We start from the raw sequence: 21,568 nt of genomic DNA on the forward strand, positions 1-21,568 counted from the left end.
TTGGACCTCCCCTTGAGCCTTACAGTGAAGTACCCAAGATGTCTGGTTATTTCCCCTCACACAAAATACACTTTTGAATTTAAAAAACACGAGAATAAAATGCCAGAGATGAAAAGAACTCAAGCCACTCAAATGGCTTTGGAAACAGCAGCAAGTGAAATAACACCCTGCAACATTTCATTTTATTGCAAAAGCTGGAACAAATCATGTCACCTTGACAGACCAATATCTAAGACCCTGAGCTAGAATGGCCAAAAGCCCAATGTGACATGGAGTCAGTGATTCCATGCTTTTCTATTACTTGGGTTTTTTTAATAGTCTCATCCATCATGACATGTGGAGACAAAAAAATTCCACCTTAACCATCTGCAAAAGTGCAGAGACGTCTGGACTAATACTCCAAACAACTCTGGACTCCAACACTGAAAACGGTCCCCAGAAAATATCGGTACATGGCAGCACTTGCAATATTTATCTGGAAAAGGAGAATGTTTTGGAGCTAACTTGCTTTACCTGTTTCCTGAAGCAGATACAGTTATACGATATTTCACTGCCACAGCAAAGGCACTTCACATGCAGGAGGGAGCACAGCAGCTCAGCTCAGGGCACGGAGAGCATGACCTGGACCCATGAGTTCCTCCTCACTCCTTCCCAGCATAGTCGGGGTGACAGAGTGGCCTTTGCAGGGGACAGTGTCATGCTGGTGACCACCAGGTGGCAATCATGACACAGAAACACACCCCCCTCCCCAAGGGGACCTCCGGGGACTCTGAGGTTGCCCCTGTGCAGATGACTACCCTGGGCAGCCAATGGCACCACCAAACTCTTGGCAGGGGCATCTCACTTCTCCACCTACACATGGTCACTGTGAAGACCAATCTGTGTCATTAACTGTCCTCGGAAACCCAGCACTGAACTTCCCAAGGGAAAAGGAAAGTCAAGGAGGGTGAATGGCCAGTCTGGGAGAGTTCAGCTGCAGGATGGACAGCATCTAGAAACACTCAAGGAATCCAGCTCTGGAGGGAGTTTCACTTGTCAAACTTCCAGCAGACAGTGCAGGGCCATGACCAACAGGCTCTTTGTCCAGACACCTTCAAAACCATGGTGGTGGTGCCAAAGGCATATCAGGAAGATGTCAAAGGCATATCTTTGGGGACAGATCTAAGGGGTGCATAAAAATGCTCACAAAACAAACCATGTAAAGAGCTGCAGATCACCTGCTCTTCTCTCCTTCAGCGGGAACATGACCAGCAACACAACTTGTTATAAACAAGGCAATGTGGCTTATAAATGAGCTTATAAATGAGCCCAAAGCAAACAGAATCTTTTGGGACCTTCAAGAGGTTTCCTTTTCTTTCAGTGTTTAAACAAGTGTTATTTATGGCTAAAAACAAAAGGGGTCACCAAGGTTTTATGCTCCCATCTCCACAAGGCACTTACTGAAGTGCAACCAACTCCCAGAGGAAACGACTATGTATGAACACAGTCATGGACATTTTCTTTCCTGACAACACCCTTTACATCTTGGAAATGATCAAACCAGACAGATGAGAATATCCAATATTGTCAGAAGTACAGACTAAAGACACACACATTATCCAATAAAAAAGATATTAGCCCATTCTCCTTATTTCCCCTGTTTCTGCTGAAAGGGGGGGATGTTCATGAAAAGAAGCCAAGCAGTACAATCACCCTCCAGTCTTTTCTCAGTTGGAGTCAAAGAAGACAAAGCAATTCTCTGCCAGTAGAGAAACTTATTCTCAGTGAAGTTCACAGCACAGCCAGACTCTAGGTTAAGTGGGGCTCAAAGGGAGGCCACTGCAGTTCATGCACTGCAGTTTATCTAGGAAACACTGAGTGACTTCATGGCTCACGTGGCTCTCAAGGAGCACACATGAAACTTGCTAATACTGAGCACACGAAACAGCTACAACTGATAAACTCTGTGAAATGGGGACTTCATCTTAGTTTACTTTTAGTTCTAGGGCTGATAGATCTATGCCACCACTTTAAAAAGTTTTCTCTAAGTTTTAAGCTTTACCAGCAGTTTGAGGTGGGGACTCCCAAACCTGCAGTGCTGATACTGTACGTTGGCTGTGTTACCCCACCAGAACTGCTCTGCACGGGGAAGAGAAAAGCTGGACTTTATTAACACTACTGCACATGCTCCAGATTACATCCAGGTGCACCTGTAAAATCTGACCACAGTATGGCCACAGAGTTACTACTCTGGATTACTAACTAAATCAGGACTACTAAGTATTCTCAAAATAACTGAATAGATTCACCAACATCCTCCATTTCTTACTGAGACCCATTCAATAGAAACAGCACGGCCACTCCAGGTGGAAGTTTGGCACCCTACAGTGGTTCTAAAGAAGAAAGTGAAAATGCTGAAAACCATTGTCTTCTTCATGGACAGGCAAAATGAACTTGCAATCTGGATCCAGCCCAGCACAGGCCACTTGTCTAGTGCTGCCTTAAAAATTCCTTCTTCACAGCACTGCCAGCAATTTGAACTCTGGACAGTGATGACTCTACAGTGCCTGATGAAACACACACAGTGCAACATCCTTCTCACATGCTTCAGGGGGGAATGAATCTTCTCTTGATTTCTACTCTTCCTCCTTGAACCAATGCAGCTTTAAAACCACAAAAATCTGTGATTTCTTTCTAATTCTTACCAGCAAAGGCATAAAAACTGAAGATGAGCCTCACAGCCACTGATCTTCCCCTGGCAGAAGGGAAATATCTGCACACTGTGTACTACTCTTCCACACAGGGAGGAAAGACAGGAAGGCTGCCAGCACCTCATGATGCTTGTGCTGGTCAGGCTGAGATGTGTGATGTGAGTTCCCCCTAGACCATGCACTCATCAGTGCTGTGATGCACCAGCACCGAAGCAAGCACTTGAAGAAACTAACATTTATGAGATTACCTAGCAATGAGCTGCCCTTAGTCCCAACATAACTTATCCACCAGAGGGACACAAAACAAGCAGTTTGTTAACAGGTTTCTGTCTCTACTTTTATAACAAATTAAGTGAAAAGAAGAGTTCAAATAGCAATCTCAGTCATCTCTACTTCCGATGGTAGCCACATACCCTGATGCAAAATTGCTGTCTTCTTTCCAGTCCACGATGCGACAGATGAAGAGTGTCTGTGAATAGGCCTCAGGCTTGGTGACAAAGTCTGGAGGGCAATCAGCCAAGGGCACATAGACCCTGGGCACTCTGTGGTCCACAGGTGAGAACATGGCACATCTCTTGAAGAGTTCACTGTTCCTGTCAGCCAGAAGTTTGATGAAACCTGTAGCTGCTCGAGAATGCTTCTTTTCCAAAATATAGACCACCTGGGAGAGGCAACAGTTCCTACAGTTAATACCTTTAGAGAAACTTACTTTATTTAACAGAATAAGGATACACAAAGGCTCATCAGAGTATCTGGAAAAATTGCAACATCTATATCTTGCTTTCCCTGTGTGTGTATATGTGTGTGTGTGCATTTTTAACTGAGTACCTATTTACAATGTATTTTCCTTGCCATCTTGCTCATGGCTATAGAAGAGCTAAGTGCTTTCCAAGTGCTAGCTCTCTACAGCAATTTTCTTGATTACAGAACAAAACCAGACAAGAAGCAGATGCTTCCAAATGCAGGGAATTAGCCACAAAATACAAGCAACTCCTGTAAAATCTTTCATTTGTATTCTCGGCCTGTGATTTCAACAGTCAGCACAGAACAGGCCAGTCCAAAAACGGTGCCGCTGGCAGATCCAATGCTAACCACAGGAAAGGATGTGCTGTTGGGAATTTGGCAGTTCTCTCCTTCTCTCTGTGCTTTCTGAAGTTAGGGGTTATTTTACCTTTATACAAGATGGCTTTGAAAAGAATAATAAATTACAATATCACTAAATAATTGTTCCAGAGAGGTGTTCATCCAGGCTATGTTTTTGTAGACCATAATAAATCACTGGATAACAGAAACATTATAGCTGATTTCCTAAGCTTATACAGAAGAGTCCTTCCAGAAGGTTTCAGGAGCTGCACCTCTGCACAATTCTGAGCGCTGGAATTGCCACACTGGATGAGACCAGAGCAGCCCAGCCAACAACAGGACCAGAATAAGAGGCTGCAAGGGAAAGCACAACACGTGGAAGGGACCTGACCCAGTCTGACCCAGCAGCTCTTTTCTGGTCTCTTAACATTCAGAGATTGACTCAAATCTTGAATCAACAGCACTAGCAGCCTTCCCAAAGTCTGTAAGAATTAATTCTGACAACTTTGGATATCCTGACATTCATATTAGTATCCAATCTTTTTCCTGAATCTTGCTAAGTAATTTTGCATGACAAACAAATGGAATTTAACCTAGGATAATTGGTAAAAATAACAAGTCACTTGATTTTTATCAGATCAGACAATTACTCTCTCTGAAATGGAGAATGAGACTCAAAGATCAACAGATAGAGGCTACAGGGAGGCCAGGGCTGGCCTCCTTCAGGCTTTGGGAGCACACACGTGCTTACTTGTCACTCTCTGTGGATTTACCTTGGCTGTCCTTTGAAGAAACTCATCTGGGAGAAGCCTGGGATCGTTGACCTTGGGTCCATCATCTTGCTTTGTTCTGTGCACACCAGTGACCCCAGCAGACTTCCCTGCATCAAACACACAGGACAGTTACTGTAGCACATTTCCATGACAAATTTGTCTCGGGCCTTTGCTCTAAAGTACAATACAATATGCACGTAGTGGACTTATTAGAAAGGAAAAAGATCTCTCAGGTGTTAGAATTGCCAAGCATGAAGTAATTATTATTTCTCTGGACTACAACAGATACATGTTCACTTACCATGCAGATGTGCTGAAAAACAACAAGAATCAAAATAACTTTATAAGTAGGGCTGTATCAGTCATAATAGACAAAGTGGTAGAAAACAAGTTCTGTTAATTAAATACTAAGGGCCAAGAATTTTGTTGCATTTCTTAGTTGAAGTCATTAACATTACACAACCAGTCCATCCCTACATACATTCATTTAATATTTAATTTCCTTTAAAAACATTATGCAGGGTTATAAAATGTGCATTTATCTTTGAAACTGAAACCATATCTAGTAAGCTGACCCTCTTTGGCTGTGGACCAGGCTTATGAGAAGTCTTATAGCAGTAATCACTACATATGACCAAGAACTTCCTTCTCCTGAGATCTCTGGATCAGATATTGATAATATTAAAATCAAGTGTCAACTGATTTCTAGTTTGAAATTTTCAAATGCTCAAGTAAGTGAGTTTGGGAGCATTGGCATTTAATGCTTACAAACATTAAAGTCCAAAGTGATCTTTGCCATGGAGAAGGCTGGGACTGGGCTGTTCTTGAGCTCCATCCCTGCAGACAGCCTGTGGTTACTACTCTGCCAGAATTTTTGGGATGGAAGCATCCATGTTCACTTGTCTGGAGGGCTCATGGGAGATAGCTGACTTTTTCCATTCATATGGCAATCAGATCCATCTTGAGCACACGTGCTAAAATCAGGCCTAGAGTGTTCAAAAGAAATCTTGCTTTTCTAAGGAGAGACCGTGGCATCGACTGCAAGTTTCGAGGGACGTAGCTGTCACTGTTTCCCTTAGAAGACAGGAGATAAAGCAACGTTTTGCTGAGGTCTGTGCTCCAGAAGGCCAGCAGCACTCACCCATGTGAGAAAGCCTCCAGAAGCACTGCGGTGACACACAGATCTCTGTTCCACAGAGCCCCAGGATGAGGCTGCTGGTGACATGATGGATGGAGGGGCAATGCTGGGTGTTGCGACTGGTGCTCAGGAAAGGGGGGCAGTGGGACAGCAGCTTCCCAAGGGTTTGGCTGTGCCCCACCCTCACCAGGGCACATTCACAGATGGCTGTGTCCCCATGGAGGGCCAGCACTGCCTCCAGGCAATGTTACCCCAGCAGTCGCCTGACAATGACGGCTTTGCTCTAATGACAAACTTTGGTTCTCATATGCTGCTAATTATCCTCAGCTTTGCCTTCTCATATGCTCTTCCTCTCCCCAGAGATCTTTTTCTATGTGACTTTACTTTTATCTTCACTGACTTGCTAGCAATGCTGAGAGAGAATGAACAGGTATTCAGGGGCTTAAATAAAATTCTACTTTGCTTTAAAAAGCCCCAGTAAAATAAAAGCAGCAAAACCATTTGTGATTCACTTCTACTGAAATGTACTCAGACTTGCCAAAACCAGCAATATTACAGGATAAAACCACCCAGAGTTTCACGGTGACAAACAAGGTACAGAAAAAATTTGCTTGTATAATTGTAAGCAGTTAAAAAGTGGGGGATACCAAGGTTACTTCACTTGCTTACCTCCTCTAAGGTTTCTGCCAGCTAAAGGTCATACCAGGCAATCATTTAGCAAAGAAAGAAAGCCAGGAGCCATTTTGTTTTCTTATAAATTTTCAAGTGATCAGTTAACAGTTTATGGTGTGTCAATCATAAAGAGAGCCTGGGCAAAGAACAAGCTGATCTGGAACAAAGGAAAACTGGATGGGGCAGAGGACAAGGGGAAGTTGGGAGCCTTCCAAAGGCCATGACTCCAGGCACACCTGCTACAAGCCCAGGGCTTTACTGGAGTGAACTCTTCCCAAGGAACAGCACATACTGGTGGGAAGAGAAACCAGAACTAAACATGTTTAGGAAAAAAGCAAGAGCTGCATTCACTGCTCTCCCAGCATAGCAGAACAGCAGCAGTGACTCAAGGTTCAGCAGGCAAGAACGAAAAAAGCACCCGGAGTCACATGAGGAACATGTCCTTGTTAGCACTGCCTTTTTTCCACTTATCCTTCCAACGCCCATCTCTCCGAAAAGTCACTTGGAAACTTTCACTGAAGCCGTTTTCTCAGTCAAAAAGAAGCCAGCAGGGATGTCCTGGGGAAGTAACACATACACACATGCACAAGCACAGGAGCACCAGGATGCAGCTGTCACAGGGAGAACAGCAAATGTGTGGCCAGGCCTTCCTTGGCCTGGGATGAAGAACATTCAGGGCTGGGGCACTTGCCCACCTTCCTGCTGAAGACAAGCCCCACGTGAACCCAGTAGAGATATCAGAAAACACTCAAATTCCCACCATGGCAGATGATAGAACCTGCCTTTTCCTTCACAGCCAGCATCAACCAGGGGCCTTTGGCTAGCTGGAGAGTGTCTTCTTCAGGGGTCTCTCCAATTTCAGCATCCCTCCCAAAAAACCCTGGGATTATGAGAGACTCCAGCAGGCAGAGTCTAGGGTCTACAACTACTCCATCAACAGAAAGAAAAAAGGAGGCTAATCCCAGCCATCTACTTCCTCTTAGCCATCTTTTTAAACCAACTTCAGTATTGTAAATGCCATCACACACATTTACTAAGGGCGAATGCTCCTGAAACAAAGGACAGGGAAGAAGAGACATGAGGAACTCTGTACTCCTGGAACTAAGGGATGTAGACTTCCCTATAACTTGTAGCTGCTCCTCTTGAGGTCAAAATTCTGTTGGTACCAGGGCTACATCTAATGTTCAGGGGTCTACAGCAGCAAAGCACCAGCCAGGAGGAATCCCTGTGATAAAACCTTCAGCTCAGAAGGGAACAACTACCCAGATCCAATGTCCACCTGGCTCAGCTGTCAAAATACTGCACAGGGACCTCAGTCACAGCAGCAATAATCTGCCATGGGAGTATGATACTCAAGTTCCCTGAATACATCTCTGACAGTCCCTCTCCTTCATCACACATCCTCCTCCCCTGCAGAGAAGCTGAGCAGAGAGGGGCAGTAACAGGGCCCCACTAGAGGCTGGTGGTCTCTAAGATCTCAGCTGGGAGATCCAAACATCTCCCACGACAGAGCAGAGGCACGGAGGCAATCCTAAAGGAGAGTTAACTTGTGAGAGGAGCAGGATTTTGTGTAGGGAAGGTGGGAAGAAACTCCTTGCATGATGCCAAACTAAAAACGAATTATTCTGACCCCTTTACTGCAGTGGTTATCCAATGACCATTCAATATTTCCACCCTAGGCAAAGACATGTTTTCTGAGAAAGATTTACTATGTTAGCTTGGGCAGTACTTCATAAGCTTATCTTACAGTGAAAACACACTTCAGCAACCAGGATCCAGTGAAACTGCATTATAATCTCAGTGTTTTCCTTTCAGCGATTATCTGACAAACCAAAACTGTAATAGCCTTGCTTTAAAAAAAATTAGGCACTAGACACAAAAAGCAACTCAAATTAGTTATGTTATTACCAACAAATAGATCCAGGACACTTGGAATTTGCCTCCCTCTGTAAGAGATCAGTTTAGGCAGCTTCAATACACACTTAGATTTGCCTGACGGGCATTCCTAGGTCAAACATTACTTTTTTTAAACCTCCCCAAATTTTCTTTTACAATTCAATTACCGTCACATTAAAAGGTGGCCAAGGTGGACCAAAACTCATCAGACTAGAATTCTGATTACTTATGACAGATCCAAAATTATTTTCTCTAGGTTTGCATTGGTCACTGTGGAAATTTGCAATTCTGTCCAAAAAGAATACAATTAAAGATGCAATATCCATTTGCAAACGAAAATATATCATAGTTTCAGATCTCAAACACAACTTACTGAAAGAAAAAAAAAATCTCCCTCCCTGAATGGAAAAGGCCAAGTTTTTTAAGAAAATAGTTCAATGTTTGCTACTTCAGCTAGGAAAAAAAAGTACTTGAGAAGCTGGGTTACTCTACATGGGAGTATTTAAGAATCCCATCAGAAAATACTGTTCTTCAGCTCAGTGCTCAGACACCAGCACAGCTGTAAACCGTTCAGTGGCAAGACCAACTACTTACTGATGAAGCAACAACACTTAGGTTCTCTGACATCTGCTTCAAGGAGCAGTTTTCAGTATATTATGTTTTAGTACCAAATACCTAAATGGTCTAAAACAGACTGATCTATTATAAATATCTCCAGGACTGTGTGTCACACACACGAAGGATGTGTTTTTGCAATTCTGTCTATATTAGCACACAACAGACATTAGGAAATGAAACTCCCTTCAGCCCAAAAGCAATATATATACATACCCAGAGATTTGCTTGGGGTTACACTATACTGCTACAATCTTAATTTTTAGGGATAACAAGAAGGAAATGTTGGTATTTAGAAGAAAGTACAAGGACTCTTCATATTCTGCAACTGATGGTTTCTTGGCACAGAACAGCTTTTTTCTTCAGACCACAAACCTACTGAAAGGTAGGGAAGAAGGAAAGTGCTGTTTCACTTGGTACCAGGTGCCATCCAAAACTGGAACCTATTTTAAACACCCTATAAGTAGGGTCACCTAGGAAAGTATCATGGATAAAGCAGTACTTTGTATTTGTACCTCCACACACAGAGCTTTCCACCTGCGGTGGAGGAAAGACAGGTATTTCACTGTGACTCTTAAGCCATCAGCCTTGGAATTTAACACATGGCCTGTCCAAAATCAGCCTAACAGATCCCATGTACAATTGAAGAGGGCTCTGCAGTAAGAAGCAAAGCAGCTCCAAACCGTGCAGCACTCCTGAGTTGTCTCCTTGCAGAGCTGTGTGTCTAATGAACAGGACTAACCTCCTCAGAGATGTTTATTTTTGAATACTCATTTAAACAAACTCACCCTGCCACAGCTGTTCATGACTTAATACCTGAGCACACACACCTGCCTGCCCACGGGCACACTGAAGAGAAGACTGGGAGACTCAGATGATTAGCATCAAGCTTTTTGAAGATGCACAGGCAGGAAGAGACCCTCAGAGAGGGAGAGGAAAGGCTTAATAACAGATGTGTAGAGCACAGACAAGCACCTGCAGTAGCAGGGCAAAGGCAGTGTGAAGAGGTGAGTACAGCTGGCTCCCTCGGTCACGCAAGGCAGCCAAGCATATAAGTATTTACTTATATTTAGCCACCTCCACAAGGAGGGATGGAGGAGATGGCAGAATGATGAGACAAGAGTGTCGCTTTCCCTTAGAACCCTCTAAGTCTGATCCACAGCAAAGATCAACATAATTCTGGGAATCTGCCGTGTAGCCCAGCAGATCAGATCGTAGCTGTCTCAGCAGCCACATAACATTACTACAACCACAGCACGGCTACACAGCCCTCCTGGCCCTCTCGTCCTTGAGAAGCAGTCGGTCAGCAGAGGGTTGGAAGCCTTATTGAACAGAATTAAACCTACAAAAAATCAGGTGGAGCTGCAGTCTACAGAAATACAGCTCTATTACATTAATGACAAGCAAAATTAAAACGTTACAAAAAATTTCCATTGAGTATTTTGCCTATTTACTTAATGTTCTTCCTTCCTGCATGTGCATTTGTTCCTAAAGTCTGTGTGTCCAATATTACTATTCCATGGAAAATATGTTAGCTGAATGAATCCTAATCTGCTTCATCCTGGAAATCTCGCTGCTAACAATGACCATAACTCTGTCTGTCTCCACACCCACCATTCACTCTCAGTATCATGCCCTCTCATTTACTTGACCTAAACTTGTAACTCAAAGGAGAAACATAGGTGAACTCAGAAACATATGGTAATATGCTGAACTTAATCTAATTCCTGTTACCTAATTGCCTAAGTAATTTATTTTTTCCAGTACTTAAGAAGTCATTCGGGGGTCAAGATAACTTACTAGGGAAGAAGAGTGTAAGGAACTTTCCCAACATTAACTTCCATTGCAGGCTTCAGCTTTACAACAAAAGAATAACGAGCTTTTTCAGCCTGTAGCATTTAATCAAAGCAACCATAAAGCCCAATTTGTTTAATACCAGTAAAACACTTTTCCTCAGTTGCTATACTATTTATTCTGCTAGAAATGTATGCAGTCATTTAAGAAAAGTTACAGCAACAACCAGAAGAGGTAGATCCAGAGACCCACAAACATGAACTTAGGATAAACTAATACAGAGCTGTCTCAAGTAGCTGAAACTGCTCCAGCTTCTCTGCTGGCTTTCCAGGCTTCAGCGGAGTGAAACTGATCTGATTTTTGACAGTTCCACCTCAAGGATTTCTATTAAAAGCCATGTAACTGAGAAGATTTCCTGGTGAGCTTTCGCTCTGCTGTGGCCTAGAAATTTTAAGAGCTATGCAGTGGAGATGATCCATCTCCAGAAAGCTGCAGGCTAGGAAAGAACAGTGAAGCTCCTTGAAAGCACTTAGAGTGAACGGGAGACTCTGGAGAGGAGGGAGCAGAACACTTGTTCCTTCCAGCGGCCTGTGATGTTGGTGGACTCCAAACATGCCAGACATCAGGGCTGCTAAACTGAAAGAAGGGTGTGCCTGAGCAGAGCAGAGGTTCAGCACGTAATCCAGATTTTTGTCACCATCATTTCCCTACCTGACCTGGTCAAGGAGAGGAACAGCAGTAACTCACTGAACTCTGCCTGGGCCAATATAAGACACTGGTAACTGCAGGACCTCAGGTGCCAGAGGAAGGCACAAAAGGCATGTAGGCACCTTGTCAGTCTTAGAAAAGAGAGAACAAAAGCACTAGAGGGGACGCGGAAGTACATGAGAAGTGCAGAAGAGAGACTAAACTCTGAGTTATAAATACATTTTTCTGTTTTGCTAGAAAGATCCAAAAGCCCTTCTAAGCGCTGACTCCTGAACATCATTGGGAGAAAATGAAGGCTTGATGCCATTATTACATAACCATACAATGAACTTACCAAACACCACCATTTCAGTTAAGCCAAGCAATCCTGAAATACTCAAAATATAGCCTCCAATCAGCAGCACTATGGACACCAAGCAATTTTAGGTTATCATTTCTGACCTTAACAGGACTACTAGAGACTGACAGTCACATCTGACTCACATCTCTTGAGAGAGATTGACCACTATCCACCTGGTGAATGCTGAACAGACAAGGAGACAGGAGCAAACTCTGCAGCAGCTTCCAAATTCTGTTGACTCTATCCATTATCCATTGATTACTCAGTTTGTGAGAGTCTACTCTGCCCATAAACGAGTTCTTTCTGTTGAAACTTCATTACGCCAAGGCAGCGAGCAAGCTTCAGACATTTGCATATCCCAGCTCTGATTTGCAGTAGTGGAGGTGTAAGTGGAAATCCTGAACACAACTCTCTGATTGCTGCCAGGGCAGCCAGTGCACCACCTTGATGACTTCCACCCCTGTGGGAAGCAGGATATTTTGTGTATCTGGTGTAATAAGATGTCCTGTGAGAAGAGTTGAAACAAGCCCAGCAAACAAGTTTGACAAGGATAGCTTTTGGCATAGTGACACCATTTACAAACTTTTATTTGAATATCATTTTGCTAAAGAAGGGCTGAGGCACTTTTATGAGAACAGCTGCCATTCTCATGAGTGCAAGTAGCTGCTACTGTTCAAATGCTGATATTTCTTTATCAGAGAAATTTGATTCCAATATTTAACAAGAGACAGCTCACATTTGTAGGAAACTCGTGTGACACACAGTCTGTGTAGGGATACAGCATCATAAACCATTCTGTACAGAACATTTTGCACTTTTCTCAGGTTGAGAGATACAGAGAGTATCCATTTTTTATTACATATTCGAATGGAGTATAAAGAAAACCTTCCTACTGCAGTGAAAAGTCACAGAAGTTATGTATTCTAGGTCAGTACTAAGTGATAAGATAAAAGTTACATGACCTCTCTTGCAGTAGTCACTGTGAATGAGGACTAAGAAGAAGAATTACAGACCTGGCAAAGGTCATTTTGACTGGTGAATAGGTTCTGTGGACAGAAGTGACACAGAGTAAGCTGAAGTCACAGGGTACAACACAGAGGACTTGCATGTCAGTACCAAGCACTACAGGGATTTAATTTTTTCTGTGTACAGAAAAAATTTACTGGTGGTTCAGACTATTGCCAGCATGCTATTGCCTTGTTCTCTGCCCACATTTCAGTAGGGCACAGAAATCTCAGAAAGGGTTTGAAGGACACTACTAAGGAAGCTGAGAAACTTTATTCAGGGTGTTCATTCTTACTGTCTTATTAAGGAAAAAAACCCCAGAAAGTTTGTTCAGCATATAGATATTTACACTTTGGAAATACAGATGAAAATCCAAGAGAAAAAAATATTTTCAATTTTTCAAGACCAAATACCAAAGCTTAACATTCAGACAATTGAACTGTGGAACAGGGCAATATTGGTCTTTGTGTAGAACCAGGTCCTGGAGAGGAGAATGGCTGTCACTTCCTCAACTAAAGACTTTTCAAAGATGATCTTTAACCCCACTTCTTTGCAAGAAAAGTCCAGATAAGTGGAGCAAACTCGTTTGACCAGGACGTCTTCTGGCAGAGTGACACCAATTGTGAATTTCTATTTAAATATCCTTGAGCAAAGGAAGACTGGCCCACTTTTATGAGCACAAGAAAGTACACGGGCTGAGAATTAGGCTGAATGCAATGGTGTCTTCACTTCCATGGACTTCCCTCTTGCTTATCCCATTCCTTCTGGGGACTCAGGAATAGAAAGGCAGGAAGCACAGCTCTCAAAACAGCAGCACTTAGTGAAGACAGATCCAACATCTGAGTCAAAGACGTGTGTATAATAACAATTTCTACCAGTTTGCCCTAAGCCCCGCAGAGGCACAGGAAATCCAAGGTACAATGACTTCAGGGAAATTCAGTCCCTCGAAATCTAGGCCATAATCAGTATGCACAATGTTTCATGCTTCAGAGCTCCTGACAGCAAGGGCCAACCCCAAAATTCTTTGCCCCAGCGTGTAACTAGAGATGGAGAGGGTGACTGTGCTCTGAAGAGGAACAGAGCCATGAGAAGGGATGGGACACAGGCCAAGGTAGAATAGACATCAAAACAGTCTGCACTCCCAGAGTGCTCTTATTTGAATGACACGTCTACTTTTATTCTTCATGGTTCATTCTAACCATCAGCATCAGAACAAATGAGCCAGCAGAGATATTGTGCAATCCTACTCCTGCATCAGAAAGGACAAAAGGCAATTGAGAGCAGAAAACTGCAGGGCTTGTGTTCATGAACAAAGATTCGAGCACAGTCTCAACCTGGCTCTGGGTTTTTGGTCCAGAATAAGTAAAATGTACTTTTGATTCCATTGAAGTAGGTATGGATATTTTTCACCTCCAGAAATCTTGTGGGTTCTTTGTTTAGTTTGAATTTTGGATTTTGGGTAAGTCTTTTATATACATATTTAAATGGATCTTTTTATAAATAGACACACACACACATATGTGTGCAAATACAAACATTAAGTGTGCATGAGAATATCATAAACTGTTTCTTAATTTTGTTTCATTAATATACTATCTTTGATAGAATCTTTGGCCAGCCTGAAGCCTTCAAAAAACCCTTCCAAAAAAGGAAGAAAGCCCATCACAAGTGTTCATTTAAGACTTGTGCTGGCCACAAAAAATTCCTCTTTCTCCCTTCTGTGCATAAGGCCATGCAATGGGACCGTGTGATAAAACCCTGCAAAGCAATGCTCTCAGGGAAAGCAAGCAAAGCACTGAGTTTGGTGGATCAAGAAGAAATCCCCCTGTGAATCCCAACTTCCATCCACCTCTCTGTTTTACTGCAGTACTGTTTCCAGCTGAAGGGATGTAACATGAAAGAAAAGGCTCATATGCAGGAAGTTCAGCTGGCAGCAGCAGCCAAGCAGCTCTCCCAGGAGAGGCCCAAGTTACCCAGGGACGGGCACCTCCACTCAGCACAGCCCAGCTCTCCAATCTGCCTCCCATGCCGGGACCACATTCCACTGGATGGCCTTAGCAAGTCCAGCTGATTTTACCCTCTGAGGTTTAGTTCTGCCTTGAAAAAGCATATATTTGGTGCTTTTAGAAAAAGCATTTTGAGCCACACCTGCGAAGGCTGAATTTGGCAGGATTTTTTCTTTTTTCATGACAGTTATCAGTGATGCTAGGATAACTATAGCTGTTTTCCAAGCAAGACTGAAAATCTGGATAAGTGATGATATGAGAAACTGTATGAAGGACAGGAAACAAGCCAAAGCAATCATCAACTACTCAGAAACACCTTCAGAAAAATCAGCATTGTAAACTTTATATGTATAAAAAAGGGAGGGTATTAAAAAGCAGAGAAAGAAGAAAGTAGGGAAAACTCCATATGGGTTATAGGGCCAAAGAAGCTGAAGCAAATATTAAAAGAAGTGATAGCAAAACACAAACTCAGCAGAAACCTGACTGGCACATCCACACCAGCCACAAGGCCTGTTAAGGATGAACATGGAAAAGCCTTGAAAACAAAAGAAAACAGCTGGCTTAGGCAACTGCAGTGGAAAAGCTGGATTTCAACTGTGCAGACTGATCTAACATCTGTCCTACAAATATCTCGAAAGATAGAACCAAATGGCAAAACCCACTCAGATGGCACAGATTTTGCAAGATGACTTGATAACTTCCAACACAGATCACTCCAGAGCATCTCAAGGAACTATGATGCACCAAAAAAACCCACCTCTGATCAACTCTTTAAACTGAAGAACAGTCATACAACTAAAGTAAAATACTGGCTAAAGCCTCTATTTATTTTAGATGCTGGTATCAAACTAGGATGTACTTCTACAATGTTTAATTTGGCATTGCTATCAGAAGCAACACAGATGCAACAGACACAACCTGTGACTCAGGAGAATTGTTGAGTCAAAGTGGCCCAGTGGTGAGCAGCTGCAATAGACTGCAAAACAGCTGGGGTTAAAAACCACCTGTGTAAAACATCCACAGACAAGATGAGTAACTCCCAAATCAAGCTATATCCTGGAAAGGAATGGAACAAGATATGAGTTGGTTCACATGCCTTGGCAGGAATTCAACAGTGGAGATACCCAGAAGGAAATAGCATCACAAACTGGTAAGGTGGCAGCTCCATTCATGAGGTGAAACCAGTGCTTGGTCATAAAAACTACAACACTTCCATTCAAATATTATTTCCTGTTTCATTAACAGATGGATGTGAAAAATGGAAGTCTACCAACAGTACAGGCAGGAGTCTGTGCATCTTCAAATATCTCAAGAAAACACGAGGTATTAAATAGGACAGCTTTATAGCCACCACCAAGATTTGTCAGAGTCCAACAACTACTTAGGTCCTAAGTTACTGCCACCTTTTCTAGACAATTGGGGCCAGCAACAGGAGCACACAAGAAGACCTGTCCCAGCAAACCTTTCATGAGCAGCTGAAGGCACATGCTAAATGTGCCAATTGTCAGAATCCTTTCAACACACAGCTCTTCAAAAACGGATTTAATGCTAGAAAGGGCATGTAAAGAGCTGCATAAGCGTTAAGTTTTGGGACAGGGGAGCCTATTTTATTTTGCCCTAAGCAACACTTGATGGCTTGGATAGAATTCAGATTCAGAACAAAATAGGTCTGCCTTCAAAACAGATCGCATAATTGGCTTTAGGTTTTAGTGCCATTTTCTTTTTAAACAGACCAAATCTTTAAGTTGCTCATAACTGAACTGTTTGAAAACAGCAACAAACTTAACTGCCCCCGAGGAAATATATTCTTATCCCAAACTGAGACACATAGATTGGCCAGCCGAGCTGAAAGGAAGGAAACCGCTACAGCAGCATCTTGAATTAAACAGCAACCAGCCATCCCCAGACAGCCCCAAGAATTGCAAATCTAAAGGTGTGACTTCTGTTTCGCAGATTTACTTTGCACCAATCAAAACCACATAAACCCCAGCCATTAATATCCATTCAAAACCATGAAGTGAGTTTAGCAGAAAGGGATAGAAGTGATAATGCATTAAGCTTTTATGCCTGTATTTTATATCTCGCAGCAAAGTGAGGCAGCCAAGTAACACTTTAATGGTTTGCTCAAATAAAGGCCTAAAATCAGCAATCTGATCTACTCACCCTTTTCACCAGTATCCAGGGAAAGTTTCTTAATGTCATCAGTCAACGTATCCTGCAAGTGGTCTTGTCCATGCTCTGCATCATTATCATCAAATTGAGCTTCTATAATGACATCCGGACTTTGAGCATCGCCTTTCGCTGTCTCTTGTGGAATGCAAGTCCCCAACATATCCTCAGGGACGTCTGATTCATGTGAGACTTCTGCTTCTTTGTCACTACCATCTGGCTTTATTACCTGAAGGAGCAGGGGATTAAAAAAACAGAGGCAAGCTAAATCACTGGACTGAAGAAAGAAAACATTATCTTTCCTTTTTCATTTGCATCCCCAAGGAGCTGACAATGAATTGTGGGTGGCTGGTGGCACACTGCAATTGCCGTGTAATTAGCCACAGATATTGCACAATCAAAAGAGGTACCTCAGTAGGATAAAGACTGGAACGGCATAGCTTTTGCAATACCTCAACTGTGACAATAATGTATCCAAAGTGTATCTAGAGCATAACCATACAGTTCCTGCCAAGCCTCTAATCAGCTCTGCACAAGTTAGGAGTAAACACAGGCAGGGAGGAGGATACACTACAATTTAATAGGTTGCTTAGACCATTGTTCACCAAGATACACTAATCATCCCAGGACGTCCCAAAACTTAGACAGTTCCACTGAATGCTTGGATCATGTCAACGCTCCTCCACACAATTAGGAACAGACTGAAAAAGCAGAGATTAGAGAACGTGGTGCCTGTGACCTGTGGAAGAACTGGACTGTGGCACCTTGCTAAGGCACCAAGCTTTACATTTATTTTAGCCTGTGTTTTTATTGTTAAGAGCACTCAGTTATTGCCATTACTTATACAAATCTCTAAATCAAATTGCTGAAGAAGAGCCCAATTCCCAGTTAAGTAGACACCAAACCTGGATGGCATCCATCATTGCATGGGACAGGGGCAGAAACTGCCCCAGCTCAGGACATAATAACCAAAGTGGTTGATACCTTGGACACACAAGCCTTTACCAGCATCCTTCCTGCAACCAACAGTGAGCTGCAAACACCTACACAGCTGGAGAACCTAGATCCAGGTTTCAGTTTCCAAAATGTTTGTTTCGCTCAAGCTATGGTACTTCAGAGTGAGATGAAAACTAGTACAGAGTAAGAAATGATCTACTAAACATAAAATCACAGAGATACTGGGTAACTCCATTCCAATGCCCTGCCACTGACTGAGCTCCCCTCCAGCTGGTGCTGGTGTTTGCCAGGCAGGGAATTCCCCGGAGATGCTCCTCCAAGGTCCCCAGTCCTCAGCATCATAACCCAACACATCACAGCAGCAACTCGTGCCACCAGCAACGCATGTGAAGGGCTCTTTAAGAAAAGCAATAAAACAAGAGAAACAGTTTTTTTGTAACCTACTTTATATATATTATATAGTTGCCAGAAATAAACATAAATAACCTCAACAGGTGCAACCTGAAGGCAATTGTTCCAAGTAAGAAAATATAAGTTAAAAAAGCTCCACAAATTATTCTTTAGTAACTAAAAAGCAAATAAATCAAAATCAGGCCTGTACAGGGAATACTTTCACAGCTTTACATATAAAGAGCTACAGTCATGCTTTCAAGCAGTATCCATTTCTTTGTAAGCTTTTCACAATACATAACAGAAATAAAATCAATTTTAAAATGGGGCTGAATTCAAGTCTTTAAAAATAAAAACTCAAATGACATTGCTTTGAACTCTTGTTACCTTTTGTGACTCTTCTTCCCATCTTTATTTTCATTTTTTAACATGTATATAATTTGTTACCATAGCAGATTTTGACTCAGACATTAAATTACAACAAAAAAGGAAAAAAAGTTTGGCAGAAGGTGGGAAAATGGCTGATTATTAAGCCTGGCTACATTTGGTACATAAAATACTGACACACAATGGTCTGGGCAAGAACAATCTATTAGATTAGAGAGCTGACAAGGCTCCACACGCTAGTGACTCTGCCAGTGTACCTATCCAAAAAGAAAACCAGCCTCAACAGTAATGTTTGGACCCTACCATGCTCAGATGTGGATGTATTCAGCTCTTAAATTTCAATTGCAGCAGATGTGTGCAAGTGTGCAACTGCATCAGGAGTTCATTTCCTTCAACCCCTTCAAGTTTTGCCTGCGTTTTTTTCTCTCCCAGTCTTTCTCTGGAGAGTGTGAGATGTGGTCTTGGTCCTAAATCAGTACGTTTTCTACATGTAAAGCAGCAAACAACACCAAATATAAACACTTCTCTAAAGATGTGGCACTGGAAGGGTTATGCTTGAAGAGTTTATGTGATTATTAAAGAAAGAAGCAGATACAGATTTCATTTTAAATGCTAAAACCGCTGTGCTTCCCCCAAGCTAAAGGACACACATTGCTGCCACCAGCAGCACAATACTCCAGCTGTGACTACCTAAACCCCCAGTCACACATTTCCTTATGAGTTTGCAAAAGGATTTTTCCAGAGTGCACAAAATCATCACTTCCACACAGAGTAGATCAGCAAAATGTCCAGATGCTGGCAAGCCTGGGCAACAGGATTTGTTTTCTTTTTATGGCCAAGATAGATCATTTAGGCTGACCTCATACATAACAGAGCTGGGAATTTCACCCAAAATTTCTCATATCACACCAAAAAATTAGGGAAGCTGTACATCACAAGACTGAAAAGCTGCATAAGACTTCACAAAATCAGGAGCTCAGTGGATACAATTACTCCATTTAAGACAATCAGAGGTGCTGGCCAACATGAGCTCATCACACAGATTCCAAAGAGCAGTATCCTTCTGTCTGTGAGCAGTAGAAAATCCAACCATGACATATTAAGCATTTCTTACAAGTGGAATCTCAGACTCAAGAATCTGATGATATTGCACTCTCCTGTTTCTTCTAACAGTATTCCAGCTTACCCATGGCCTAATGCACACAGCTAGAACAGGTCAGTTCTGATCACAGACACAGAGTAAAGCAAATACACAACTGGCTCAGTCCATCATGTATGTGCAGTACACAGTTCCATTCCCTGGCAATGCAGCTGACTCAGCATGGACTTAGAAAAATGAGATTCCCCTTGTTACATATGCATGAAATGTATGACCCCACTGACACTCAATCATCGTTAAAGGCCCTTAAAGGACCTTAACTTCCTGATCTGGGAAGTAAAATGTCAACCTTATGGTTGTTATTTTTACATGCTCTTTAATGATAGTTGTAAAACAAGTTTTAATAAACATTTTGATAAAAGTCAATTGTTTGTTTGAATGCTTGATCCTGAAGACAGTGCTCAAATAAGTTTCCTTTCAGGTTAAAACAAACATTATCACTGAATCAGCATTAAGTTTCTGCCCTGCTGGTGACTGCTTTAGTTTGTAAAGTTATAGCTGACAGAACACAAGATGTTTGAATGAAAATTCCATTTCAACCATAAAAACCAGTTAGTGGGCAAAACCATCCTGGCATGGACCAGTACAACCTGGACAGCAGAGCATCCAGCCCAGTCCTGAAGTAGCAATTGAACGACCAATTGTCCTTATTCAGGAAAAATTGTTCCAATAGAAAACTGAACTGGGAACCTGTGCATCTAAAAGCATAGGAGTTACCTCCTGTGCTACAGAAGAAATGGCCTCCACTGCCAGGACCAATCTCATATCTGTCCTGTCAGATCTCAGCTTTTCACAGACTTTCCACCTAAACCTCCACACAAAGACGAAGCCCAGCCCTGATTATTCTCAGACCAGGTATAGAGCTTTTGCTGCTGCCTTCTGAGTAAGCTGAAACAGCTGAAAGTGACCAGTGGCTTTCAATAATCTTTGAGCTGCTAACCCCAGGCTCTTTACAATAAATGTACCAAGCCCCAAAGTGTTTAAGCCTGACACTAATACGTTTGCTTTTATTTCTTATTCATCTCTGATCCTTACAAGCAATCCATGAATCCTCATAGATCTGTGAAGGGACATGACTGCTGGACCACACCCAGTCGGATGAATGCACCTTGCACGACTAAAAACTGCTAAAAACTTTCCATGTGGGGTCACTCCTTTTAATGGAACCTTGTACAAAGAGACCTCCTTTGCTGAAAGTATCTGGCAGGTAAGAAAGCAGAATTATCTTCACTATAGCTGGTTTGGACACAGATTCAATAAAAGTTAAATTCTTCATCTTACTCAAAAAGCTGGTATTAAAAGGAGTATTTCCAGAAGGATACTGAGGCAGAATGGAGATTATATTTCTATATAAGTCAGTCAAAACCCTGTAAACTCAAACCCAAAATGTGTAACTCGCCCAAAACATTTTAGAAGTGACAAGCCATTAATGATAAAACTCTCCTCACTGGGGCAGACAGATGACAGACAAACAGCCTCCTCATGCTTGTACAGAAAGGTGGAGTCAACTCACCAGCAAGTGGGAGCTGAAGAAGGTTCATAGCACACCAAGAACTCACATTAAACAGGGAGGACTGAATAGGGGAACAGCTATAAGGGAAATAAGGTGTTAGCCCAAGCCTACCTTCTGTGGTTTGCAAACCAAGGTAAGATGCTTTTCTTCTAAAAAATGCTTTGATCAAACACAAGTTCTGCTTTAACCAAACAAAAATCATTATGCTCAACACTGGGTAGGGACACAAAGTTTAGGTCAGAGCTGCTGGTCCTCTGCAGTTGAGCCTTAGTT

General features: G+C 42.4%; 1 protein-coding gene across 1 annotated transcript in view; it reads right to left on the reverse strand.

Annotated features, from left to right (window-relative positions):
• Nucleotides 1–21,568, reverse strand: part of DIS3L2 (DIS3 like 3'-5' exoribonuclease 2) — a 182,616-nt gene that overhangs the window by 107,771 nt on the left and 53,277 nt on the right. The window contains exons 7-9 of the mRNA XM_066325906.1: nucleotides 16,884–17,118; nucleotides 4,547–4,653; nucleotides 3,104–3,351 (exon numbers count right to left, since the gene is read on the reverse strand). Of these exons, the coding sequence (XP_066182003.1) occupies nucleotides 3,104–3,351; nucleotides 4,547–4,653; nucleotides 16,884–17,118 (590 nt within the window). The remainder of the gene's footprint in view (nucleotides 1–3,103; nucleotides 3,352–4,546; nucleotides 4,654–16,883; nucleotides 17,119–21,568) is intronic.

Source organism: Sylvia atricapilla, chromosome 10 (assembly GCF_009819655.1).
Source record: "Sylvia atricapilla isolate bSylAtr1 chromosome 10, bSylAtr1.pri, whole genome shotgun sequence".
In the NCBI taxonomy this organism is placed as follows: domain Eukaryota; kingdom Metazoa; phylum Chordata; class Aves; order Passeriformes; family Sylviidae; genus Sylvia; species Sylvia atricapilla.